At 45.2% G+C, this 27,773-nt stretch overlaps 1 protein-coding gene across 2 annotated transcripts; it reads left to right on the plus strand.

Annotated features, from left to right (window-relative positions):
- Positions 1 to 1,121: 1,121 nt before the first annotated feature.
- LOC147458320 (spermidine synthase 1-like) lies at positions 1,122 to 27,278 on the plus strand. 2 transcript variants are annotated; one of them, XM_086512979.1, is made up of 10 exons: positions 1,124 to 1,535; positions 2,162 to 2,238; positions 2,326 to 2,448; positions 2,626 to 2,730; positions 3,043 to 3,115; positions 3,303 to 3,374; positions 3,437 to 3,632; positions 3,724 to 3,850; positions 26,799 to 26,887; positions 26,972 to 27,278. In XM_086512979.1, exons 1-9 carry the CDS (start codon positions 1,448 to 1,450, stop codon positions 26,853 to 26,855), a joined length of 918 nt encoding a protein of 305 aa, XP_086369105.1. In that variant the 5' UTR covers positions 1,124 to 1,447; the 3' UTR covers positions 26,856 to 26,887; positions 26,972 to 27,278. The 2 variants fall into 2 exon arrangements, with proteins under 2 accessions (XP_086369106.1, XP_086369105.1); XM_086512980.1 differs by lacking the exon at positions 3,303 to 3,374 and having other exon boundaries at positions 1,122 to 1,535.
- The last annotated feature ends 495 nt before the right edge of the window (positions 27,279 to 27,773 follow it).

Here is a 27,773-nt window from a genome sequence, read left to right on the forward strand (position 1 = left end):
ACTTGAGTGATAATCTAGCCAACACATATTCACTTGTGTGCATGATGTTTCTCTTTCATCCACCCTATCTAGCCCGATCCCATTCCTACCATTACCCTCCACAATTTCAACAAAGGCGAGGTAAAAGCCTTCAATTTCCCCCCATTTTGGCAGCAATGGTAGTGAACCCCACTAATGCCCATGCCCCACAACCCAGTGAGGCTCTCTCCCTCTCTCTCCCTCTCCCTCTCTCTCTCTCTCTCTCTCTCTCTCTCTCTCTCACCCAAGTGTGGTAGATTTGTTATCTCAATTCCCTCTTGAGTAGCATGTTTTAAGTTCACGCTCTATCGGATATATTTTGGGATTGTTCCACCACGTTAAAATTTGATCTTTTTCTTCTTCTTCTCTCTCTCTATAAATAAATAAATAAATAAATAAATAAATATATTTTCTTTGCCAATGTTAAGCTCATGCTCTTGAAAGAAGAGCTTGAGTTGATTTGTCACTACAAGATTTACTTAAGTTGGACTCAAATAGATTGAAGAAACTAATATTGAGCTCCAACTTCATATCTTAATCCTATTTAAATAGCACGACTAAGAGTGCTATATATGTATATTTCAGAGCTTTTTGGTTATAACCTTAGAAATTTTCATGCTATAAAAACAAAAACTCCTTTTTTATTTGAAAAATCCCTCCCCAATGAAGTGCTTATTTGTACTCTCTCTCTTTCTCTTCAATCGATAAACATTTTCTTTTACCAATGGAGGCGAAGAAAAGCTCACTTATTATATTTCAATATTCGTCTCTCTCTCTCTCTCTCTCTATATATATATATATATATATATATATATGTATGTATGAAAGCGAAACGGAACAAACCGGTTAGCAGGCTAGTTTGGACCACTAGTTCCCAATAAGAGTTTGCTTATAAGTTAAACCACCAATTTTTTTTTTTGACCAAAGTAGAAAAAATCACGACCAAATCTTGATGGCAACCGAGACAAAACACTCCATGCACCAACAAAAAGGGAGAATCCCTCCCTCTTAGAGAAAAAGAAAATGAGGCTAGGAAGCTCACCTCCCGAATAGAGGAAATGAGAATAAATAGATAAAGGGGCCAAGGGCGTAAAGTGTTCTTCACTCGAGACTTAAAAGCCGTGCTCTCTCAGAATCGTGGTGGTCATTGCGTTCTTCATCACTAGGCCTAGCACCACCATCGCTGTGGCGAGGAGAGCTCTGCAACAGCCTTACCCATCTCCCCACAGAAGAAGTTTTTCTGCGTGCTTTTTTTTTCCCCTCCTTCTCTTGTGCGTTTGCTTCATTTTCTTCTTGTTTTTCTTCCCACTCGTCTGCGTTTGCCTCCTCAAGACGACGTAGTTCGGGCTCCTCCAGCAGTGCCCTTTACCTCTGCGGCTCCTGAACTCCTTCGCCTGAGCTTGGCTGCAACTGCAGCCTGAAAGCTCGTATGGAGGGAGTGAAGCCCGGGACTGGCCGTGCCAACATCTCCTCCATTATTCCTGGATGGTTCTCCGAAATCAGCCCCATGTGGCCGGGTTTGTCTCTCTCTCTCTCTCTCTCTCTCTCTCTCTCTCTCTCTCTTTGCTTGAAATAATTTTAGGCCGCTGTGCAGAGCATGTGCAATTGCGCCACCCTCCAGCTTGCATATAAGTTTGCAAAGCCTGCCATGAACTTCTGTGGTCCAAGCCATGCACACAGGCAGTTTGTTTGTGCGAAAGTCTGGAGTTTGTGTACTCTTAGCCATGTTTGTGCTCTATGTCGAGGGATGTGCTATACGGGTTTTTGTGGCATGTTACTGGATCATGAGTTTTCACGAAGTAGTTGCTGCATATCTGCTTGGGTTATTACTGGATCTTGAATTTTTGAAGTACTTGTGGCTAGTATGCACTTTATGGTAATGGTAGCCATGTTACTGGTGGTTACAAGTTCACATTGTTAATTCTACAGTAGGCAGCAAAACTAGTGCGCAACTCTGGGGCTTCTTTCTCATATTGTTTCATTCGAAGAGAGGCGCCCTCACAGTTTCTCCGGGTTGTTTATCAGGAAAAAAATGTGGGTGTTAATTGATGCCATGGAGTTAAAAATGCTTAAGAGTTGGAGTCATTATATGTACTACTATTTTTGTTAGCTTGAAGGGTTTTATCTCTACTTGCCAATGCAGGGGAAGCACATTCCTTGGAAGTTAAGGAGATTCTATTTGAAGGAAAATCAGACTTCCAAGATGTCCTTGTTTTCCAGGTTTGTTCTCGGTCTCAATTGTGGTTTGGTTGCTGCATTTTCTTTCTTCATGAGCTAAGCCTCAGGAGGTACTATTTTGAGTTGCAGTCTGCAACGTATGGGAAAGTACTGGTTTTAGATGGTGTCATTCAAGTGACAGAGCGTGATGAATGTGCGTACCAAGAGATGATAGCACATCTGCCACTTTGCTCAATACCCAATCCACAAAAGGTTATTTTTGAACTTAAGAGCACCCCCCCCCCCCCCCCCCCCCCCCCCCCGCGCCAAAAAGAAAAAAAACTTTTACCGAAACACGTGCCCGCAACACACATCATATCACCATCATTGAAGCAAAAATAGATCTATATGCAAACAAGTGTAAACTCTTTTTAATGATTGTATGTGCAGGTTCTTGTAATCGGTGGGGGTGATGGAGGAGTTATAAGAGAGGTGGCAAGGCATAAGTCAGTGAAGCAGATCGATATTTGTGAAATTGACCAAATGGTCATTGATGTAAGCTTCAACAACTTGTCTAATTGCGTACGATGTCCTTGTGTTTGGACTTTTCCTGAATTATCTATGTTCTTGTTACTCTTGAACAGGACTTTTTAAATTTCTTAGGCAGCATGTTCGTTTCCCCAATTATTGAAAGGTTTTGCTAGGCCTAGAAGTTTAACAGGGTCTGATTATGAGTGTCTTATCTTAAATACCTGATTCATACGTTGTCTTTTCCACGAGACATCAGATCCCTGTGTGAGAGCTCCTTGCAGTTTACCATGGTATTATTGATATGCTGGTGGTTTGATGCCCTTGCAATTTGTGAAGGTGGCCAAGAAGTTCTTTCCCGACATTGCTGTGGGGTTTGCGGATCCAAGAGTCCGGCTATTTGTTGGTGATGGTAAGGCAATAACTTTGATTGATGTTTTATTGAAGCATGTTTTTGGAAGATCTGAAAGAAAGTCGAATCCTCTATTGTAGATGAGTTCATGTGCCTGTGATTGAGTGACGTGCATGTGGGCGTTTTTTTTGGCCAGAAGATTGCGTCATATGTTTCATATTGCCCTTGCTGTTCTTGTCGAATGTAGGGGCGGTCTTCCTTAAGGAAGTCTGTGATGGGTTCTATGATGCTGTAATTGTGGATTCTTCAGACCCCATAGGTGAGGACTTCAGTCGTAAATTCCTGGCCAGCAATTTACTCACAAAATCTCTTTGTATGTAGGTCCTGCTCAGCAGCTCTTTGAGACTCCCTTTTTTGAATCCCTGGCAAGGGTGTTACGTCCAGGAGGGGTGGTATGCACTCAGGCGGAAAGTGTGTGGTTGCACATGCACATAATCAAGGACATATTCTCATCATGCAGAAAGACATTTAAGGGGTCAGTGAACTATGCCTGGACAAGCGTGCCAACCTACCCAAGGTGCGATAAATTTTCTTTGAAAGTATCTGGATGCGTTGCTCTTTTTTTTGTAAGAGCTGCTTCATTTCATGCTATGTGTTGTGATTGGCAGTGGTGTTATCGGATTTATGCTGTGCTCCACGGAAGGTCCTGTTGTCAACTTTCGGCAGCCTGTGAACCCGATTGAGAAGATAGATTCAGACAATACAATAGGTCCATTAAAGTTCTACAATTCTGAGGTATTTTTCTCGCTTGCATGATATCTTAGCTTTTGGCTTGTGCTTAACTTAGGTGATGCAAGTGTCTGGTCCAATTCTCATGCAAGCCATTACTGCTTAACTTAGGTGATGCAAGTGTCTGGTCCAATTCTCATGCAAGTCATTAGTGCTTCGGTGAATTTATGTGCTGCTTATTGAGCTTCTTCACTTGCATTGTTATCTTTCTCACAGATTACATAGAGATGGAGAGTGATAGAGGAGCATAGCTGGCAGGGACATGAATTCCGTTGTTGCTATATTCTGATGATATTGTGTCGATTTCCGACTTCCCAGAGGCAATGCAGCGTAACTTTGATGCCCTGCACATTTTTGCTCAGGATAGTGGCTTCTCTGTGAACCTTGGCAAGACCAAGATCACGGTGTTTAAACAACACAAGTTACAACACCAAAGTGGGTCAAGAGGTCAGCACCCACCTTTACCTATGGCTAGGAGGCGGTGGAGTATACAGATGCATACACTTATCTTGGGGTGGTATTCAGTGGCTCAGTGTTTTCCTTGAGGCGAGCAGCAAAGACTAGACTGACTAGAGCGTATGTAGCTTTGGGGAGACTAGAGAGGATGAGTGTAAGTTGTGTTCCAAGGACCTCGAACGAAGCTTTGGCTTTTTCTTACTTTGGTGATTCCATCTATGCTCTGTGGAGTGAAGATATGGGGGCCTTTTGTATCCCGTAGCATTGAGGGATGGAGATGTATGGAAAGGCCGTTGGTTGTAGAGGCACTTACTAGATCAGTCTCCTTTTTACATAGTATCCAGGACCTCCCTATAAATGATGTCTTGACTAGCCTTGGATTCACTCCTGTCAGCTAGCATCACAAGGAGATACATCTTGCTGGTATGCACAAATGACATCTTGGTTTCAGTATGGACAGACTTTTCCTAATTCTTTACTCGTTAGATGCACCCTCCTTGTCTCTCACACTGACGGAGATCACTAGACTTATTATGCAGGACTTGATTCAACTAGACACCAGATTGACATGGATACAACCAACACACGAGTTGGACACGAAGATGGCTTTCAACAAAGAGCATCTTCTCTCACACTAACAGAGATCACTAGACTTATTAGGCAGGACTTGATTCAACTAGACACCAGATTGACATGGATACAACCAAACAGATTAGTTGGACACGAAGATGGCTTTCTATAGAGAGCATCTTCTCCAGTTTACAGAGGAGGGGTTTGTGACCATGCCTAGCTACATGGACTCATTTATGTGATGGAATACGATGTGCTATTGGTGAGATGCTCGCAACTTCAAACCAGCTCAAGATTTAGATTGGTAGACTAAGAGGAGTACTAGCGTAGACTAGGACATGTCAACTCTGTCATGTGGAGCTAGAGACAAAGTTGCATTATATCAGCCATTGCCCAATGTACCCGTTTTCATTGTCTTTTCAGAGAGGATTTTGGACCATTGTCTAGAGTTATGACATATCAGGATTAGAGATGCCTTGGTTTGTATCTTTTAAAGCTACATTGTCTCAAGACGGGCACCATGTGCCAATAGAAAAGAACAGAGTGAACAGACTTTTAGCACTTCAATAACAATTGAACTTAAAAAGAGAGGGAGAGCACATGCGACACGGAGTGGCTGAATTCCACCCTAGAGAGGATTGGCCCCAAACCTTGGCGCCCCTTTCGGCTTCTTTGTTTTTGCTAGAGAGCTCCTAGTCACCCCCTCATAGTGCCTTATAGTTCTATTTTAGCTATTAGCTTTTTTGCTTTCAGTTCGAGTTTCTCTTAGTTTCTTCCAAACACTTTATCAGATTCTCCCGATATGTAACTTTTTGGGTCTCATAAACTTTGAAGGCGTTTAACATAACATTTCATTACATATCTCTCTCTCTCTCTCTCTCTCTCTCTCTCTCTCTCTCGCGTTGATGGCTGTTGCAAGCTATGGCGCGTTGATGGCTGCTGGTCTGTAGCGTGCTCACCTGCTGCTGCTGCAGTAGCGAATAGCTTGGGGCTGTGCCCTCTTCAACATTAGTCCGAAGCAGCAGGCAACAGGGCGGTGCCCTCAGTTCTATCGGGTTCGGGGCAGCAGGCAGCAAGGCTGCGCCTAGGTCGCAGGTATGCAGGCGATGGGCCTTTTCCCTATGTGGGGGATTTGAGCAGGCTGAACAGCAGGGCCGCGAGCTAACCTTGCAAGGGGGCCACGTGCTATTGTATTGCCAGAACAGCAGTAGCGCTGGGAGCTTGGGTTGCGTCTCTTGATTCGAGCAGAGGGGACAGGCCTGTTGCTAAATAGTGGGTGCAAGGTTCCCCTTTCCACTACTGGTTTCCATTGCAGGTGCCCACAGCGGGCTGATAATGCATGGTACCCCCAAGGGGTTGTGGTTGATTGCATACTCCACCCGGTCTCAGCTGAGCCAGAGTGTCGAGCCTTTTTGAGGATTCGGCTTGTCTCCCGAGTGGGGCCTGAGCCCACATTTTGTACCTTTTTGGCAAGGGTGAGCCGCGGTGCTCCGATCCCCTACTGTATCCCTTTTTTGAGTCAGAAGTGCAGATTGTACTTTTGATGGAGGTAATGACTGCTTCGCCGGTGTGTAAGCCCCATCCGAAGGCAACCTTTGTGCTTACAAACAAGCGGATTACACAAATGGAGAGGGAGATGAAAGACTGGAAAGCAGATATGGAGGGATGGTGGAAAGAGAAGGCCAACCTTCTCCAACCTTCTTCAAATGTTTCTCAACGAAGACGCGCAGTGAAAGAAAGAGAAAGAGGACCTGCACGCAGAGCTACAAGCACTTAAGGCGGACTCCAAAGCACTTAAAGAAGAGGTCTCAACTCTCAAGCCAGAACTTGCTGATAAAGCGAGCAATGGACTAGAGGAGGGGGAATTCCAGCCTTCGGTAGTAGAGGAAATCAAGGTCATCAAAGAGCAGGTGCGGATGATCAAAGAGGAGGAGAAACAAAAGATGGTAAAGATGTCTTCGTGGATGGATGTGATCACGAAGACGCAAAAGAAGGCGGATGAGGTTGAGAAGTGGATAGAAGTCGCTAAGAAAGGCAAAGGGAAAGAAACCACATCTGTCCCCACTCCTACAATCATCAACATGACTCTAGAAGAAGAACAACGAAGGAAAACTAGAGCTTTGCATATAAGAGTAACCGGTCTAAAAGACCGAGATGATGTGGAAGGGGAAGTTGAAGAACTTCTCCGCATGATGGGTAGCGAGGCTACTCATACAAAGGCATGGAGGGTGGGGAAGAAGACACAAGGCAATGGGGAGACTTCAAAAGGGGGAGCTTTAATCATCCGTTTCCCATCCATGGAGGCAAAGAAGGACTTCTTGAAGAAGCGTCCTACACTAAAGAAAACGGGCATATTCCTTGGAGATGACCTCACTCTCACACAGCTTGCGCATATGAGAGAGGTAATGCCAGAGATTCAAGTGGCAAGGGAGAAGGGAAAGACGGCCTTCTACAGAGATGGCCGGGTTGTGATTGTAGAGCGGCGCTCCACATGACGGTGCGAGACCCATGGGACCACCCTCAAAGTTGCCACGTGGAATTGTAATGGATCTATGCGACTTGATGTGGGTGCCTTTGAGGATAGTTTCAAGGGAAGAGACATCGTCTTCTACTCTTGAGACACATCAGGCCCCTGGGCAGTCTATGCCTCACATTAGTGGATATAGATGGTAGACTGCCTATAGACAAGAGACACAATCAGAGCACAGAGGGCGGGGATCAGGAGGAGTGGCAGTGTAATTCAGGGAGGAGTTACAGCCATTGATACATATAGTCCGCAGAGATGAGCAAGCTAGGTACATGTGGGTGAGACTGAGAGCAGAGACAGACAGATATCTTTACATTGCTATTTGCTACTTTCCCCCGAGCACATCAGTGTATGCACCACCCAAAGGACAGTCCCCTTTCTCTATTTTGGATGATGACATATGGGAGTTCTCTAGAGATGGTGACATCATCATTCTAGGTGTCACAAAGTGATGATGTGGCGAACAACAGAAACCCTAATTTTTGCCAGAAACCCTAATTTTCGAAAATCGTGGAGGCTTTTTAAATTTTTAAATTTTTTTTTGAAATGATGAGCGACATGAATTTTACTTTTTTTTATTAAAAAAAGAGAAAAGACTCTCTAAGAGAGAGAGAGAGAACTGATGCTTTTTATTTTAAAAGCTTTTGGGGCTCTGCTTTTGGGCATCCCTTGTATCTTTAAATAAGTGGTGAGGGCTTCACTTCTCAGAGCATCTGGACGTAGAGTCTGAGAGTGAAACCCTAGCCACTCTTGTACTTTGATCTGATTAATATAAAAAGAAATACCGAAAGGGGCGCCAGTCTTTGGGGCCAATATCTCTAGGCACGGAACTCCGTCGGGCCAGTGCAAATCTATTGTGATCTGTGAAATGTTTTGAAGTGGTTATTTGGTGCTGTTGCGGTTGATTCTTGACTTGGAGTGTCCAAGTCTGTTACACTAGGGGATTTCAATGCTAGGACTGCCCATCATCAGACAGTATTTTATGATACTTCAGAGGAGATGCTGAGAGAGCTAGATGCTGCAAAGACAGGCCTATCCAGACTATCACAAGATGGAGAACACACTGAGTATGGACGACACTTGATAGACATGGGGACTGCACATGGATTGGCCATCTTGAATGGCCTACAGAGATTTCCCGCTTCAGGGGGTTTTACATGCTTTCCACACAGACATGGAGCCAGCACAGTGGATTATGTCATGGCACAACCGACCCTCATCTCTAGTATCCAGGATCTCACGGTTGGACCCAGACCTGTTGGTGTGGCAGTGGATCATGCTAGTGTGTCAATGACCATCTCTTTTCAGTTTAGTGTAGCACAAAGGCTACGGACAACAGCCCCTACTCGCTACACCTTCACACGGGAGACAGACTCTGTATACATAGATGGGATCTACAAACGCCTATGCACAGAGAAGCGAGGGCGACCTCTGGAGGAGCTTACTACTATATTGACAGAGACTACATGATGCAGCTGCAGAGGCATACCCACATACCCAGCCTGAGCAGAGACACCGTTCGGGGAGCATGTCCCAGAACAGTTGGTATGATGAGGAATGTCGGGACACTAGAGCTAGACTTCAGAGGGAGGTGCTTTTGGGGGACATCACTCACAGATAGTCACAGATTGACTTCCGACGCCTAGTGCCATGAAAGAAGAGGGCATTTTTGGCCCGGCTAGAGCAGGATCTATGTCAGCTATTCTTGAGTCAGGACTCACGTGAGGCATGGTGGCTCTTTCAGGAGCACTCTCCCCCCCCCGCCATCACTTCTATAGAGGACTGGGGCCAGTACGCATCATCTTTGTACACAGTTCTTGAGCAGCCCCCCCTTCCCGACCCTCCCAATCCATGCCCACACACAGGTGCTTTTTTCACCGCGGAGATGGTGAGGAAGGCCATTGACAGGATGAGGACTGGGAGAGCATACGATCATGATGGTTTAGTGACTGAGCATTTCACGCATGCCAGAGATCTACTAGCAGAGCTTCTAGTAGGGATGTTTAACCGTGCCATGTGTGAGGGCTTGCTTGTTACTTGGAGCCTATCTACTATTGTACCTATCTTCAAGTCGGGAGATATAACCGGCCTGTACAACGTAGAGGGCGGTACTATTTCAATTACCTGTTAACTTTACACAGAGCACTGAGAAGGGAAGAGAACACAGTTGCGTCCAACGACTAGAATGTCACTGCGCACACGAGACCGACACCCTGTAGGCCCCAAAGAATGGCGCCCCTTTCGGTATTTCTTTATTCAAATTAAGGTAGACAATCCGACCACTTAGCACAAGCTTTCACAAAGCTGTCCAAACCTGGCGAGGGCTGAAAACGCAGGTTTTCGACCTGATTTTGGCAGCATAACAGGGCAAAAACCCCTGTAGGTCAAAAGCACCTGTCTAGGACGGATTCCCTCGCTATCTAGAAGCTTTCTGGTGAGCTGTCACAGAAATTCAGCGGGCTGTAATTCGCTGTTTTTCACTGTCGGGTGCCCAAAAGCCTGTACATGCATCCCAAGGCTTTCACGAGGCTTCCCCGGTGTTCCCTTGCAGTTTAGGTGCGAAACCCTAAACCTGTAGAAAAACACAGCAGGATGTAATTTGCTGTCTCGGATCGTATTTAGCGGAGTGAACACGCCTACGCGTGTCCCAAGGGCTCCCGCACGCAATGGGACAGTTCCCCTGTGAATTGGACGAGTTTTCACGCGAGAAAACTCTCCGAACTCGCAATCTTTCGCGATGGAACTGTGCGTACCTGTGGGGGATTAACAATTAGCTAATCCGGTTCTTGTTCAGAAGGCTCTTGCCTTGGCAAATGCGCATAAACCCCCAGAACTGTACATGTTCATCTGAGTAGCCCAACTAGTGGGGCATTACCATATGTGCCAAAGGGGAGAGAGAGATGCACGAGAGCAAGTTATCGCGCTACATGAGACAGAGGAGAAGGCAAGCTTTCCATTAAAGCTGTAGACCTGTACCCACTACTCACACACACACTGTAGCTCACTTAGGTTCAAAAATCAGCCTCCTCTCTCAAATTGGGCGCCCCCTCTTCATGCTGGAAGTGGCAAAACTGTCTGGAGCCGCCATGTGTCCAGTTTGCCCCTTTTGAGTTAATTCTCTAGTTCCCACTGACTTATAAAGTTATAAGTGACTTTCCGAGTGGCCCAGACTTCATTTGGTGCACACATGCTTCCATACTCATCAGAATTCAATGCTAACTGGCCCGATTAGTCCCAGACTCCCGCTGTGAGAAACCTATTCGGCCGCAGTCGTTTCACACTGGCCATGCAATGTCCACTTGCACCTTTTCAGGGGTTCCGGGGAAAACAAGTAAAAATAAAAATAAATAAAAATATCTAGTACTTATTTACGGAAGGCAACAGGAAAAATACACCTCCTGGTGACACACCCCACCCTTGAAATACTGCAAGCGACCTCGCTTGCATGCCAATAATACATGCAGTATCTCCTGATATCACATATATTCTATGATGGGAATCCAAGATATACATGCTTTCGGAAATGTAGCGTTGGACGATTAAACAATCCCACCAACCTGGCTACGACACATATATAAAGCATAGAAGCCTTCTTGTGTACTCTAAAGCACAAACTTCTCTAGCTAAATTCTGTATGGAAAGAGTAGATACAATTTCTTAACTACTCTCTTGAGCATCATGAACCATGCTCTTGCCTTGCTCCAAAAAGTCTACATCAAGTCACTGTGGGTTCCATCTGAAAGGCTTCAAGATACAATTGCAATAGCTGAGGTGAATCAAGCAATTCTGACTCTTCGATCCATTTGGCATCCAATGATGGATAGTTCTTGAACTTCACCAAATAGCGTCTTGCAACCTTTCCTCTAACCTTTCTTTCTTTATGTGCCAATACTTGTTCAGGAACAAGGATTTCATCCAATTCTTCCACTTCGGGTTGTTCCTCATCAAGCATATTCTCTGGCACATTACCAACAAAGGGTCTTAGAAGGCTGACATGAAAAGCATTATGTATTTTCCAGCCTTCTGGTAGCTTTAACCTGTAAGCTACATCGTTGATCTTTTCTGAAATCTGAAAAGGACCATAATATCGCATACTGAGCTTAGGAAACAAGCGTTCCTTGCCTTTCCTTTTTCTTAACCTGGCCTTTTCAAAGCGCAAAAGCACCCAATCACCAAGTGAAAATACAAGTTCACGACGGTGATGATCAGCAACTTTCTTTTGCTTAGCCTGAGTCTTCTCAAGAGCAACCTTTATCTTCTTGTATGTTTCATCCATATCTTGCACATGTCTGCCTCAAAAATCTTGTCCTTAGTCTGCAAAATGAGCGGGACTTTCTTCCCTCCTTCCACTATCTCAAATGGTGCCTTACCTGTTGACGTATGCACAATGTTATTGTAAGCATATTCAACCAATGGAAGATGGTGTTCCCAAGTTGCCTTGTGCTCTGACACATAACATTTGAGCAGGTCCAAAACAGTAGAATTTGCCTCTTCTTACTGTCCATCAGTTTGCGGATGAAACGAAGAAGAGAACTTTAGCATAGTGCCCATGTTCTCAAACAATGCCTTCCAGAAAAGACTCGTCATACGTGGATCCCTGTCTCACTGACAATTGGCTGAGGCATCCCACGATATTTAAAGATATTGCTCATAAATATCTTGACCATTTGTTCTGGCTTTATCTTCTTCCTCACAGGAATGAAATGGGCCTGCTTACTGAACCTACAAATAATAGTCCAAATCCCATCATTGCCTGTTTGCATCCTTGGAAGATTAAAGATAAAGTCCATTGCTATGCTTTCCCATGGCCTATCTGGGATCGGCAATGGCTGCAACTATCCCGGTTGCTTTTGTCTGTCAAATTTAACTTTTTTGGCATACTAAGCATGATCTTACAAATGTGTCAACATCTTGACGCAAAGCTGGCCAATAGAAGAATGCCTCAACCCCTTTCACTGTCGCATCAATTCCATGATGCCCAGCATAAGGTGGAGCATGACTTTCAATCAAAATCTTTGGCCGTAACTGTTTAGTAACGCACAACTTTCCATGCATCATGAGAAAGTCATTCTTAAGCATATAGTGCTCATGATGTTGCCCATCAACAAGCTGGTCATAGATCCTTGCAAAATCTGAATCTTCAGCATATTGTGTCTTCATTTCGTCTAGTTCACAATGGTACGGAATTGACAATGCTGAAATTTGGGGCTTTCGTGACAACGCATCAGCCACCACGTTCTTTTTCCCTTGCACATGCACAATCTGAAAATGGAACATTGACAAGATGTTTGCCCATCGCATGTGCTTCTCAGACAACTTCGTCTGTGTGAGAAAATATCGCAAGGTTTGATGATCCGTTTGGACAACAAAATCAGCCCCTAGCAGATAGTGTTTCCAACTAGTGAGAGCATGAATTACTGCCAGCAATTCTTTCTCATAGACTTGCAAGTTCCTTTCAGTCTTCAAAAGAATTCTGCTCTCATATGCGACTACTCGGCCATTCTGCATTAGAACTGCACCAAGACTATGGCCACATGCATCACACTGAACCACAAAAGGTTTGGAAAGATCTGGCAAAATGATTACCGGATCTGAAGTCGGCTTCTCTTTCAAGTGTTTGAACGCTAAAATTTCCTTGGCTGTCCACTTGATAGTAACTCCTTTTCCTTGTAGTGCATGGAGTGGAGAAGCAATCTCAGCCAAATTTCGGATGAACCTCTTGTAGTAGGAACATAAGCCTAGAAAGCTTCGAATGTCATGTACGGACTTCAAGTCTGGCCATGACCTAATTGCTTCCACTTTAGCGGGATCCATGCGTACCCCATCCTTTGAAACAATGTGCCCAAGGAAGTGAATCTCTTGCAAAAAGAATTCACTCTTCTTCGCATTAATGAGTAGCCTGTTCTTACGTAACTCATAGAAAACTGCAGTCAAGTGATCCCTATGCTCCTCTTCAGACTTCGAATAGACAATCATGTCATCAAAGAAGGTATCCACGAAGTTTCTATGTGGTCTAAAAATTCTGTCCATCATTCTATTAAACGTGGCAGGAGCATTTGTGAGACCAAATGGCATGACAAGAAACTCATAGAGACCAAATGTTGTCCTGAACGTAGTCTTATGGACATCTTCTGGCCTAATGCGTATCTGATGGTAGCCACTCTTTAGGTCTATCCTTGTAAACAATGACGCTCCCTCAAGCCGATCAAGAATGTCATCTATCCTCGGTATGGGGAACCTTTTCTTAATGGTATTCTTATTCAAGGCGCGATAGTCAATGCACATGCTCCATGAACCATCCTTCTTTTGCACTAAGAGTACAAGCGAACAAAAAGGGGATGAACTGGGCTGAATCAGCCCCTTCTCTAAAAGCTCGTTGACCTGACTCATAATCTCTTTCTGCTGGGCTGTACTAACCCTATATGGTGGTCTATTCGGTGGACTAGAACTTGGCACAAGATCTATGGTATGATCCTCAAGTCTCTTGGGAGGTAACTCCCCTGGCAAAGAGTCCGAAAAACAATCTCTGAAACCACTCAAAAAAGTTGACCTGTCTTTATCTTAGGTAAACAAAATTAGAGACAACTTGAGGTACTTCTTTTGCAAAGATCAAGTACGCAGAAAGATGATTCTTTATTACAGATGAAATAGCAGAAGCAGAAACAACTGGAACAGACTCACCTTTAAGCTTTACATCAAGGACATGAGTCTTTCCTCTTATGTACAAGGGTAATCTTTTTGTTGTAAGTATCCACCATAGCATGCAACCTGTAACACCATGGGATACCGAGTAACACATCACACCCCTCAAGTGGCATAATATGAAACTCTTCCGCGTCGACATAACTCTGAATGTGCAGACGAAGCTTCCCCAAAATGGGAGTAACGGGCTCTGAATGACCTGGGCATGCCAAACCTGCTTCCCCTGTCATACCCATCTCCTTTGCATGAATGCCCAACTTTGATGCCAATTCTGGTGATATGAAATTTGCACGGGCTCCTGGATCAAAGAAAACCAGCACTGTCTGGTCTCTAACTTTGCCCCAAGCTCTGCACAGCTCCGTGGCATCTATGTTTGGCTGGTCTCCAACCAAATCTGGAACAAGTCCTGCACTTGGCTTTGGCTTCTTCCCTTTATGTTCTGACTTGTCATCCTTATCCTGTGACTTCTTCTGTGGGCATTCATTCGCAAAATGTCCTTCCTGTTCACAAATGTAGCATTTCTTGGCCTCCCTAAGAGCTTTCCGTTCTTCAAAAGTTTTGCCAGAAAAATGCCTCTTTTGTCCTTGTCCTCGTGTCGAAGAAGACTTAGACTGCTTCTTGGTCGTATCACCTTCTTCAGTGGAGGGCTTCTTTGTGGGAGGCTCAGAAGGCTTTGCTGCAACATTGCCCTTGGCTGAAAACTGTTTGCCCTGGGACCCTTTCTTGTGGCTATTAAATCCATTGGAATCTCTCTTCGACAGATTGCTGGCCACTCTTGCATTCTCTATCAAGTGAAACATATTCATGAAAGTAGTCTTTGTGCAGTAGTCCCTGATTTTCTTGGGCAATCCGCAACAGTACTTCTCAATCTGTTCTGACAATGGCACAAACCTATAAGAGGTGACTAGCAACAGTGCGGCCCAAAACTGTTTATTGTACTCTTCCAGATTCTCACACTGTTCAGCATTCAACTCGTGCCATTCTGTCATCACATCCATTTCAAAGTGTTTGTCAACCATGCAGGCGCAAAAAGCTGTTTGAATTGGACCCACGTTGTTGGGGTTTGACCCTGGTTCAACAATGCGGTCCACCATTGAAGCGCATTCCCTTTCAAGAAAGTGGCAGCCTTGCGTATCTTTGAAGATTCCGTGAAGTTTCCTCCAGCATAAGCTGCATCGAACTGCTGTATGAAGGTGAAAGCCTTCAATTGATCCTCAGTTCCTCTGAAAGTTTCAAACTTCACTCCCTGCCCACCTTCCTTGTAATCCTTAAACTGACTCAAAGGAGCCACATTATCATAAATAGGTGCCTGTAACAGTGGTGCTCCATGAGTGTTCATTCCAACACTCGCATCAACTGTTTTCCCTGTCATATCTGCATTTGGTACGTATGGCTGCGAAAAACCAGCCGTACCAAATTGTGTTCCAGGCACTCGAAACTGGCCATAGGCACCCTGAAAACTTGGTTGGACACCCATGTTCGCGTACATAGGGTTACCCATGCCTGTTTGCATTGTCCCGAACACATTCCCTGGCATATAACCTGTGGAAGGTCCAGCCATAGCTTGAAACACTGAACCACCTCCAAAATAACCAGGATAAGTATTAGGTAATGGAAGGGTCTGACGCATAGCGTGTTCATTACTCCCTTGACCATTCACAATTGGTTCCTGTCCAGCTAAAGCAAGTTGCTTTGGATCCGTGGACACCGCTAGTTGCTCAACCACATGGGCTTTCCCTCGAGCATCATGAGTCCTCTGCGCATTGGAAATCTCCTTTTCCTGCAACGGCTCAGTCGTGCCCTGTGTAGGAGGCAGAAAACCCTGTGTCGGAGCCTGTAAGAACTCCTGCATCCTTGGGTTGTTAGCCAACTGCTGAAACATGTCCATGCAGCAACGCAGTTGAGTTCTAAACAACTTGTCCTCTTCTTGAAGAGTTGAAGGAACTTTCTTCGTGCCATGTGAGGAAGATCCCTCTTCAGGTACTTGTCACAAAGTGATGACGTGGCGGACAACAGAAACCCTAGTTTCTGCCAAAAACCCTAAAATTCTTGCAAACCCTAATTTTTGCCAAAAACCCTAAATTCCGGAAATCGCGGAGGCGGATTATATATATATATATATATATTTTTTTGGAAAATGATGAGCGACGCGAATTTTGCTTTTGCTTATTTTTATAAAAAAAAAGAAATGACTCTCTAAGAGAGAGAGAGAACTGATGCTTTTGATTTTAAAAGCTTTTGGGGCTTTGCTTTTGGGCATCCCTTGTAACCTTTAAATTAGTGGTAAGGGCCTCACTTCTCAGAGCATCTGGACGCAGAGTCTGAGAGTGAAACCCTAACCGCTTCTTGTACTTTGATGATTGATTAATATAAAAAGAAATCCAAAAGGGGCGCCAGTCTTTGGGGCCAATATCTCTAGGCACGGAACTCCGCCGGGCCAGTGCAAATCTATTGTGATCTGTGAATTGTTTTGAAGTGGTGATTTGGTGCTGTCGCGGTTGATTCTTGACTTAGAGTGTCCAAGTCTGTTATAGTGGTATCAGAGCACGGCCGATTTCTCTTCTACGGGAAATCCGATCCCCGAATTTTTTTTCCGCGGCACCTATGGCTTCAGGCAATGATCAGTCGACTCCCTCTGCATTTGGAGATGCGGGCTGGGATCACAACGAAGATTCAGGCAGAGAGTATGGCCCGCCTTGGCCTACTTAGGCGGAGCGGCGAGAGATAGAGCGTCGCCAGTTGATCAGCGATGCAACAAAGATATGCTCAATTTTGCCAAGGACCAGAAGATGGCAAAATATATGAACCAGACCTCTTTGAAAGAGGTACAGATGGAGTGGCAGAGAACCACAACACCACTCCCGAAACCGGCTCTCAAGAAACCTTCTGCCTCCAAGAAATATACGGAGAAGGAACTGGAGAACGTGGTTGATGCACGGATTGCTCAGCTTTTTGACACGCAAAAGAAAGCCAAAAAGCACGGCAAAAAGCAGAAGAAAGGCACTGACTTCCCGGGATATTTGGGTCGTCGGTTGACATTTGACAAGGCAAAGAAACGGAAGAAGCGTGTTCGATTTGAAGGAGTACCCAGTTCTTCTTCTTCTTCTTCTGACAGTTCTTCTAGCTTCTTGGATTCGAGCGAAGAAGACAGAAAAGGTAAAAAGCAAAGCAAGAAGCAATGCTTTGGAAAGGGCAAGGCAAAGAAGGCTACATCTCGCCCAGAGACTGACAGTTCTACTGAGGACTCGTCTACAGACAGCTCAGATTCCGATGACGGAAAGTTTTATGTGAACAAGAAGAATTTTTACAAAGCCAACCAGTATGACTTTCTCGAAGATAAAAGCAAGAAAGTCCGAGAGTTTAAGGAAGGTGGCCACTCGATCAAATTTGATACTTTTCAGGAGACTCAGATGCTTCGAAGGCTGTGTCTTTGACATCGCTTTCGCGGGAGGACGCTATTCAGAGCACTCCAAGATTCGGAGAGCTGCCTCTTACTCTAAGGGGAATGCTCGTACTTGGTGGTCCACGCTTCTATTAAGCAAGACTGTGCCAGTTACATGGCTGAAATTCAAGAGGCTTTTTATTTCTTCTTGGTTGACTCAAGAGTTTGAGCGAGATATACGAGCTGCTTGGAACCATCTCCGGATGACCAAGAGCGTTACAGTAAATTCTTATTGTGAAAGATTTCTGAGCTCTTTTCTACCCGCCTCTTCATTCAAGAAGATCTCATTCAAAGAACAGATTGAGCGGTTTACCTTGGGTCTACCTACAAAGATCCGAGATCACTGCTTGGAACAGAAGTCAGCTTCTATTCAGGAGTTGATGAGTCATGCGAAGCGGGGCTTTGCCATTCACTCTGCCAGTCTGACCTACCCCACAGATGAGGCCATGACACAACGAGCCGAACAGACTTCTGGGAATGAAAGTAGAATGAAAAAGAGCAACCCAGAGAAAAAAAAGGATGCACGACCCAAGCTTACTCATGAGGAGAGAGCTCGCTTCATCAGAGAGGGGAAGTGCTTTGGATGCGGGGAACATGGACATATTTCCGCGAAGTGCCCTGATAAGGCATAGAAAGAACAGAATGATAAAGACGATGACAGGTCTGAGAGTTCGAGAGCAGCTGAGGAATGTGGCAGAAAAGGCAGATAGAAAAGTAGAACTGGTACCACATGGCGTGGGACTTGCACCGAATCAAATGAATGAAAGTACAAACTTTGCCGCTTTTTTTTGGGCAAAGTGAAGGATCAGGAAGCTCTTTTGAAGGAGCCAAGGCCAACTTCTTTTCACTTGGAAATGGCGGCTCGATTTGGAACTACGCCCCACAGACTGACGCCACAGGCGGAGGTAGTTCAACTGGCACCCGGATGGGATGTTGCCATTACACCGAGCATTGGCAAACTTCGTTTGCAATGACAGGGGTGTTCAGGGCACGCGAGTGACGTTCTACTCGGGATCCCTTGGTACCACAAGAACTACGCCGTGGTTGACTACCGGGCCGAGAAAGCGACTTTGATAAATGAAGGGCTTAGAGATTGTACTTGATGAACTTCAGTTTTCTTACTCATTCTTTTGGGAGAACTGAACGATGGATAAAAGTTGAAAATGTTTTGACATGAAGAAAAGAACGCCAAGATTTTTTTTTCTCCACGCTCATGCCGATTGCTTTTGAGAGGGCCTGAAGATCATACCATTGATCTGATATCTGGAAGCACGCCACCGAATCGGCCACCTTATCGTGTGAGCCGAGTACAGAATGAAAAGATTATGAACTCAATGAAAGACCTCTTGGAAAAGGGTCTTGTCCAGCCTAGTACTTCACCGTATTGCTCTCCAATGTTGTTGGTTTTGAAGAAAGACGGATCTTGGAGAATGTGCATCGATTATAGCACTCTCAACGAAATCACCATCAAGAACAGATTTCCGATTCCTAGGATCGATGATATACTCGACAGGTTACAGGGATCCTCGTGCTTTAGCAGGATTGACTTGAAGAGTGGATATCATCAAATCAGGATAGCGCCAGGAGATGTCTACAAGATAGCTTTTCGGACGACTTTTGGGTTATTTGAGTTTTTGGTGATGCCTTTTGGCTTAACCAATGCTCCTGCGACATTTAACCGGATGATGGATAGGATTTTTCGAGAGTATAGGCTATTTGTTGGCACTTTCTTTGACGACATCATTTTTTTTCTCGAAGAATGAGGCAGAACACAGAGATCATCTGCTTCAAGTCTTTGAGGCATTACGAGATCACACATTAGTGATTAATGCTAAGAAAAGTGAATTTTTCCTACCAGAGATACACTTTTTGGGACACATTGTGTCAACAGCAGGAGTGCAAATGAACCCGGCCAAGATAGAGACTATCCGTGATTGGCCCGATTTGAGGAATGTCCATGAAGCTAGAAGCTTCTTGGGACTGTGTTCGTACTACAGGCGGTTCATACGAAAGTTTGCAGAGGTTGCTTCCCCTTTGCATACCTTGACACAGAAAGGAGTACCTTTTTTGTGGGGACCCATAGAGGTGACTGCCTTTCGGACATTGAAAGAGAAATTGACTACGAGACCTATTTTGACGTTGCCGGAATTGCAGAAGTCATTTGAAGTATATTGTGATGCTTGTGGTCGTAGTCTGCGTGCGGTCTTGCTGCAAGAAGGCCATGTCATAGCTTACGAGAGCCGTTTGTTCTCTAGGCCGGAGATGACAGCACAGATCTATGGGAAAGAGCTTTTGGCGGTTATCCATGCTCTTACTCAGTGGCGGCATTACCTACTCGGAGCGGATTTTACTGTCTTTACAGACCATCAGAGTTTGCGCTACTTCTTGTCACAGAAGCAGCTTTCGGAAAAGCAGATGCGGTGGGCAAACATCTTGTCACAGTTCCACTTCAAGATTCTCCATGTGCATGGACAAAAGAATGTGGTGGCAGATGCTTTGTCTCGGAAACCGTTGGTTCTGGCTATTTCCGCGATACATCATAGGAGCTTCGAGGATATGGTCGATCAGTGTGCCACAGATACAGATTTTGCAGATATTTTCACACGGATACGGGATGGGGAGACAGTAGCTGGATACTCCCTTCGGGAAGGCTACTTGATGAAAAAGACTATGTTGTGCGTTACACAGCCGTTGAGGGAAAAGGTTATGATTGATTGCCACTGTCCACCTTTAACGGGTCACCGCGGCATTGCTACCGCCATGAAAGGGGTAGAGAGAGATTTCTTTTGGCGGAGACTGAAGAAGGATGTGGAAGAGTTTGTGCGCAGTTGCTTGGTATGCTAGAAGGTCAAGTTTGACAGGCATAAGGCACAAGGATTGTTACAGCCTTTACCCATACCCACCCGCCCCTGGGAAAATATTGAAATGGATTTCATTTTTTTTGATCTCCCGAGAATACAGAATGATCACGATGATTTTCCGATTACATGGCACGCCTGAGACGATTGTCTCCGACAGAGACCCCAGATTTATGAGTTTGTTTTGGAAGCCAATTTGGGAGAACATTGGCACGCGGTTGCAGTTCTCGTCATCGTTCCACTTGCAGACTGACGGGCAATCTGAGATTGCCAATTCAGTGATTTTAGATTTATTGAAGTCTTGTATCTCGCATCAGAAGACTCAATGGGAAAAGAAACTTACCTTTGGTGGAATTTGCCTACAATAACACGATACACTCTTCGACGGGGAAGATGCCATGTGAGATTGTTGAAACTGCTGCGAAGGTTCCATCCTTCCTGAGCACGAAAGATTAGAAATTTGAAGCGGATGAATATTCGCGAGATTTGGATACGGCTTTTGCCAAGGTTCGCGAGACTTTGCAGGAGTCTCAAGAACAACAGAAAAACGCAGCGGATCGCCATCGTCGCGACTGGAAACTGAAGGAGGATGATTGGGTGCTCTTACTTTTGAGAAGGCACGCCTAAGAAAGAAACAGGGAAAGGAGAGGCTTTTTCCAAAGCTTAGTATGTGATACTACGGACCTTTCGAGATTACTGACAAGATAAATGATGTCTCCTTCCAATTGAAACTGCCAGATACTTGGAGGATTCACAATGCATTGCTTGTGAGTCTCTTGAACCCTGTTAAGGGTGATGTGCCTGATGATGTGGAGCCTGATGAGCAACCCAAAGTGAAGAAAACGAGGAGATCCTTGTTCCTGAACAGATTTTGGCACATAATGATACGAAGAAAGGTAAAGTCTGAAGGCGGTTCCTGGTTAAGTTCAAGAACTTTCCTGCATTTGATGCGAAGTGGATGGAGGAGGAGGACCTAGCAGATACTCCTCGGATTGTGAAACTTTACCTCGATGTTTTGGTTTAGCATAGTCTACTCCAAACGGAACCCAGAAACTCAGCTTGGCCGAAGATCTGGTGCAGTGGGATGCACAAGAGGGGAGTTACTCCGCTCCTTTGTCAACAGATGCCTTGATTTTGATACTAAAGTCACTGATGTCTCTATGAGCTTGAGGGATACTGAGAGCTGATAGTATTCTGCTGGATGACTTTATGAAATGGAATTCCTGATTATGATACTGATTTGTTCTTGACTTCTTGTGAGTGCAGGAACTGGTAGACGAAATGACTGCAGCGTTTTGGTCTACTTGATCTCGAATAGACATGGTTGCAATAGGGGTTAGTCAATCGGACATCGATGAGGTCCCGATTGGACCTAGATGTGATTGCTAGCTACATTGCCGATAAATCATGGTCTAAGATCCGAATGAATGTTGAATGTCATGTGATGTCCTGTGATGTCGTGTGATGTGACTGTCGATTTTGTACATGTGCTAGATGTGTGTTCCTAGTACGAAGGTACTAACAATCAGTGTCTGCTAAGACAGTTTATGGCTTTTGTCGGTTTTGCAGGCGTAATCGCGGTCGATTACAATGCTTTCAAGAGGGGGGTATGTCACAAAGTGATGACGTGGCGGACAACAGAAACCCTAAAATTCCTGCAAACCCTAATTTTTGCCAGAAACCCTAAATTCCGGAAATCGCGGAGGCGGATTATTATTATTATTTTTTTTTTGGAAAATGATGAGTGACATGAATTTTGCTTTTGCTTTTTTTTATATAAAAAAAGAAAAGACTCTGTAAGAGAGAGAGAGAGAACTGATGCTTTTGATTTTAAAAGCTTTTGGGGCTCTGCTTTTGGGCATCCCTTGTAACCTTTAAATTAGTGGTGAGGGCCTCACTTCTCAGAGCATCTGGACGCAGAGTCTGAGAGTGAAACCCTAACTGCTCTCTTGTACTTTGATGATTGATTAATATAAAAAGAAATACCGAAAGGGGCGCCAGTCTTTGGGGCCAATATCTCTAGGCACGGAACTCCGCCGGGCCAGTGCAAATCTATTGTGATCTGTGAATTGTTTTGAAGTGGTAATTTGGTGCTGTCGCGGTTGATTCTTGACTTGGAGTGTCCAAGTCTGTTACAGTACTTGGTCTCTCTTCTCTGCCATAACGACAAGCTTTGTGTTGCTTTCACCCACAACAATCCACGCTGCACTTTTTGAAGAAAAAGTGAGTATCCCGTCGATGGAACCATATAACCGGCCTGTACAACGTAGAGGGCGGTACTATTTCAATCACCTGTTAACTTTACACAGAGCACTGAGAAGGGAAGAGAACACAGTTGCGTCCAGCGACTAGAATGTCATTGCGCACACGAGACCGACACCCTGTAGGCCCCAAAGACTGGCGCCCCTTTCGGTATTTCTTTATTCAAATTAAGGTAGACGATCCGACCACTTAGCACAAGCTTTCACAAAGCTGTCCAAACCCTGGCGAGGGCTGAAAACGCAGGTTTTCGACCTGATTTTGACAGGCATAACGGCGCAAAAACCCCTGTAGGTCAAAAGCACCTGTCTAGGACGGATTCCCTCGCTATCTAGAAGCTTTCTGGTGAGCTGTCACAGAAATTCAGCGGGCTGTAATTCGCTGTTTTTCACTGCCGGGTGCCCAAAAGCCTGTACATGCATCCCAAGGCTTTCACGATTCTCCCCCGGTGTTCCCTTGCAGTTTAGGTGCGAAACCCTAAACCTGCAGAAAGACACAGCAGGCTGTAATTTGCTGTTTCAGATCGTTTTTAGCGGAGCGAACACGCCTACGCATGTCCCAAGGGCTCCCGCACGCAATGGGACAATTCCCTTGTGAAATGGACGAGTTTTCATGCGAGAAAACTCTCCGAACTCGCAATCTTTCGCGATGGAAATGTGCGTACCTGTGGGGGATTAGCAATTAGCTAATTCGGTTCCTGTTCAGAAGGCTCTTGCCTTGGCAAACGCACATAAACCCCCAGAACTGTACATGTTCATCTGAGTAGCCCAACTAGTGGGGCATTACCATATGTGCCAAAGGGGAGAGAGAGATGCACGAGAGCAAGTCATCGCGCTACATGAGACAGAGGAGAAGGCAAGCTTTCCATTAAAGCTGTAGACGTGCACCCACTACTCACACACACACTGTAGCTCACTTAGGTTCAAAAATCAGCCTCCTCTCTCAAATTGGGCGCCCCCTCTTCATGCTGGAAGTGGCAAAACTGCCTGGAGCCGCCATGCGTCCAATTTACCCCTTTTGAGTTAATTCTCTAGTTCCCACTGACTTTTAAAGTTATAAGTGACTTTCCGAGTGGCCCAGACTTCATTTGGCGCACACATGCTTCCATACTCATCAGAAGTCAGTTCTAACTGGCCCGATCGGTCCCAGACTGATCGACCTAGACTCTCGTTGTGAGAAACCTATTCGGCCGCAGCCGTTTCACACTGGCCATGCAATGTCCACTTGCACCTTTTCAAGGGTTCCGGGGAAAACAAGTAAAAATAAAAACATCTAGTACTTATTTACGGAAGGCAACAAGAAAAATACACCTCCTGGTGATAGGAGACCCTATGGAGCCTGGGAATTATCGCACTATCATGATTGGACACACATTGACACGGTTGTACGCATCTATTCTTGAGCAGCAACTGAGTAGATGGGCAGAGAGGGAGGGGATACTCGGAGCCGGGCAGGCAGGGTTCAGGAGGGGTTTTTCTACTCTTGATCATATCTTGATACTCAGAGCCATCATTGAGGAGGGTAGATCGCACGGGAGACGGATCTATTGTAGCTTTGTGGATTTCCGCAAAGCATTTGACAGAGTGCCTAGAGCTAGATTGATGCGCAGATTACAGCAGATGGGAGTACCCACAGAGTTGATTTGGGGGGTCATGGCATTATACAAGTCAGTAGTGGGGCAGGTACGCACCTCAGAGGGTCTATCCACACCGATTCACTCCACTATTGGGGTGAAGCAGGGCTGTCCACTCTCTCCTACTCTATTTGGTATGTATGTGGATGAGGTTTCTGATTACATTGAGAGAGATGGTGATAGAGGTGCACAGCTGGCAGGGACATGGATTCCATTATTGTTATATGCTGATGATATTGTGTTGATCTCCGACTCTCCTGAGGGGATGCAACATCACTTGGATGCTTTGAATAGGTTTGCTCAGGAAAGTGGTTTGTCCGTCAACCTTGGTAAAACCAAGGTCATGGTATTTAATACCACCCCACAGTGGATCAGGAGGTCAGCGCCAGCATTCACATACGGCCAAGAGAATGTGGAGTATACAGATGCGTACACTTACCTCAGAGTGGTTTTTAGTGGGCCAACATTTTCATTGAGGAGGGCAGCAAAGACTAGGCTGACCAGAGCCCATGTAGCATTGGGTAGATTGGAAAGGATGTGCTCACAGGTTCAGTTTCAGGAGCCTCGGACGAAGCTTTGGCTCTTTGACACTTTGGTGGCTTCTGCATTGCTTTATGGAGCTGAGATTTGGGGACCTTCATTGGATCATCACGGGAGGACAGGCCGCAGTGATGGATGGGGGGACATGGAGAAGCCTCTGGTCTCTATGATCTCGCGGCTCATTAGAGCCAAGGCCTCAGTACCACGTGCTATTGTTCGAGCAGAGCTAGCTGCCCCCCCACTAGTGGTTGAGGTGCTCACCAGATCTGTCTCCTTCATACACCGCATGTGGGAACTTCCCAGAGACAGATATGCCCGCCTTGCACTTGAGTCCTCTCGATAGTTAGCCATGCAGGGAGATACAGCATGCTGGTATGGGGAGATGACATCATGGTTTCAGGCGCATGGGTTTAGCATAGATAGATTGCCTCCCTTCCAATACTCACTGGATGCACCCTCTATGACTCTTACACAGTCCGAGATCACCAGGCTCATTCGCCAGGACGTGACTCAGCTAGACACCAAGAGGACATGGATACAGCCAGCACAGGAGCTGGGCTCGAAGATGGCTTTCTACAGAGAGCATCTCCTCCAACTTACGGTTGATGGTTTTGTGACGAGGCCCAAATACATGGACACCCACTTGTCTCATGGGATACGATGTGCTATCGGCCAGATACGCACATCTTCACACCAGCTATGGATCGAGACTGGGAGATACAACGGAATACCAGCAGAGGCCAGGACATGCCCCCTGTGTGACATCGAGCCTGAGACAGAGTTGCACTACACATGCCACTGCCCCGTCTACTACGAGATACGAGGCCACTTCCATTGCTTGTTCAGAGAGGGCTTTGGACCATTCTCCAGAGTCATGCAGTACGAGGATCAGAGATGCTTGGTTTTGTTTTTGCTCGAGCTACGCAGACACGGAGAGAGCCTGATGAGAGGACAGGCTAGCCAGTCTCAGAGATAGATCACAGATTTCTTTAGAGCTGCCACTGGACGCTCGGAGGAGTTACTACTACATCACAGCTCGTCGTCTCACACCAGAGGCACACTGATCGATCGAGCAGCTGAGCTGGGGAGATCCAGACGCCCACGACTGCGGAGGACTACACAGCATCGGCGGAGGTTGCATGAGAGGATTTGGATTACTTTGGCTCGACATGCACGATGCCCGGTCAGACTACTGACCATGGAGGAGATTGATGAGATCCGTCAGCGATCGATGCTGGATCTCTTGTGATCTAGCTATCCCAGCTAGCTGCTTAGTTCACACCTAGTAGTTTAGGATTCCATAGTATTTTATTGTGACATTTGTCATTTCATTTTTGTCATCTTGTTACTCTGACTCTGACTTTGTATCAGATCCACCACATTGTAACTTTCTGGTCTTATAGGTCACTTTGGCCTTTTGAAGATGTTAATATAACATTTCATTTCATTTCTCTCTCTCTCTCTCTCTCTCTCTCTCTCTCTCTCTCTCTCTCTCTTCTTCTCATCGGATAGATTTTTAAGGTCTCTTGGGATAGTTTCCTACGACGTTAAAAGAATCTTCTTCTCGTGTGTGTGTGTGTGTGTGTGTGTGTGTGTGTGCACTAATAAAAAAGGGGAAAATTGGTATAACCTTTCTATGACCCAAGTGTGGTAGATTGGTTATACCATTTCCCTTTTGAATAACAGGTCTTGAGTTCAACTCTCCTCGTCGGATAGATCGTTAAGGTCACTTGGGATAGTTTCCTACGACGTTAAAACAATCTTCTTCTTCTTCTTCTCTGTGTGTGTGTGTGTGTGTGTGTGTGTGTGCGCTATGTAGATGATCCCCTCTATCCCCTAGTCTTTGTCTCGGTTGTGTCATTTTGGTTCTTTGTGTCTATACGCAAAGTAAATCACGTTATTTTGTTGCCATGATGTGATTGCTCATGCTGGTTGTTTCTCACCTTGTGGGTGGTCATGGTGTACAGATGCATTCCGCAGCATTTAGCCTGCCTCAATTCACTCGGGAAGCTTTGGATGCATAGGTCTTGTTTTCTCTGTGCTGCCAAGTTCAAAGGTGATGAAAATTTGTTTGGGTCCTTCTATGGTTCTTTTTGTTGGGTTCTTGAGGTGATGATTCACTTTGTTTGATTATGAGCAGGATGAATCAGCAGAGAGTATCGGTCCTGAAGACATCCGGAAGAGAGATAGAAGAGAGATTGCCTACTTGTTCGCCCATTTGAGAGAGGAAGAGTAGTCAGGGAGCCTTTTTTCCAAGCCTCTGCTTGAATTTTGGCATTCAAAGGTTCAAATATTGTCAAATGTAATTTTTTACATCATTTTTTTTTCTGGGCACATTTTTATAGATTTACTTCAAAAATCTCATCGCATTCTTTTTCAGCAAAAATAGCTGACATTGTCCTCTTCACTTTCTCTTGTAGTTGAAACGCGTTTATGGCGTTATTATTCTTGGTGGGTTGTGTGCAGAATAGCGTGACTGTTGCTTGGGTTCAGGTGGGGTGCCTTTCTCTACTCGTCCACACCTTTTTGGGCCTGTTTGAGCTTCCAGGTCCCTTTCAAAAGTTGTGGATTTAGGAAAGTCAGAAAAGGAAAAGTTGAGTTTATTTTTTGTATGCTTTTGTAGCGCTACTTAAGTCTGAAAGTGCTTACCCTCTCTATTACAGATCTTGATTTAGGTGGAATGATAGTAATCTTGGTACATATAGTTTATTTTAGTGAGACCTCTCCACAATGTTCATTCGAAAAAAAATTAAACTTGATCTTGTGGGAGACTCCTCTCGGCCTTTGGGGTAGGGCCCATATGTCAAGGGTCTAGACCAGTGTTCACAAAAAATCAGGGTATAGTGTATTTTTAACATAGTTACAGGGAGTGGCCGTTTTCAGGTCCTCGTTCCCTGTTCCCATTCCAATTTCCCATTCCGGATCCCCGTTCTGTGTTTCAA

The sequence above is a fragment of the Adiantum capillus-veneris genome, chromosome 5, assembly GCF_014529385.1.
Source record: "Adiantum capillus-veneris isolate H3 chromosome 5, ASM1452938v2, whole genome shotgun sequence".
Classification (NCBI taxonomy): Eukaryota; Viridiplantae; Streptophyta; class Polypodiopsida; order Polypodiales; family Pteridaceae; genus Adiantum; species Adiantum capillus-veneris.

Excerpts from the sequence above, each read along its gene's own strand:
- LOC147458320 (XM_086512979.1), top strand. The coding sequence starts at position 1,448 with ATGGAGGGAGTGAAGCCCGGGACTGGCCGTGCCAACATCTCCTCCATT. Across the intron at positions 3,116-3,302 it reads CCGGCTATTTGTTGGTGATG|GGGCGGTCTTCCTTAAGGAA; the intron begins GTAAGGCAATAA and ends TGTCGAATGTAG. Across the intron at positions 3,375-3,436 it reads GGATTCTTCAGACCCCATAG|GTCCTGCTCAGCAGCTCTTT; the intron begins GTGAGGACTTCA and ends CTTTGTATGTAG.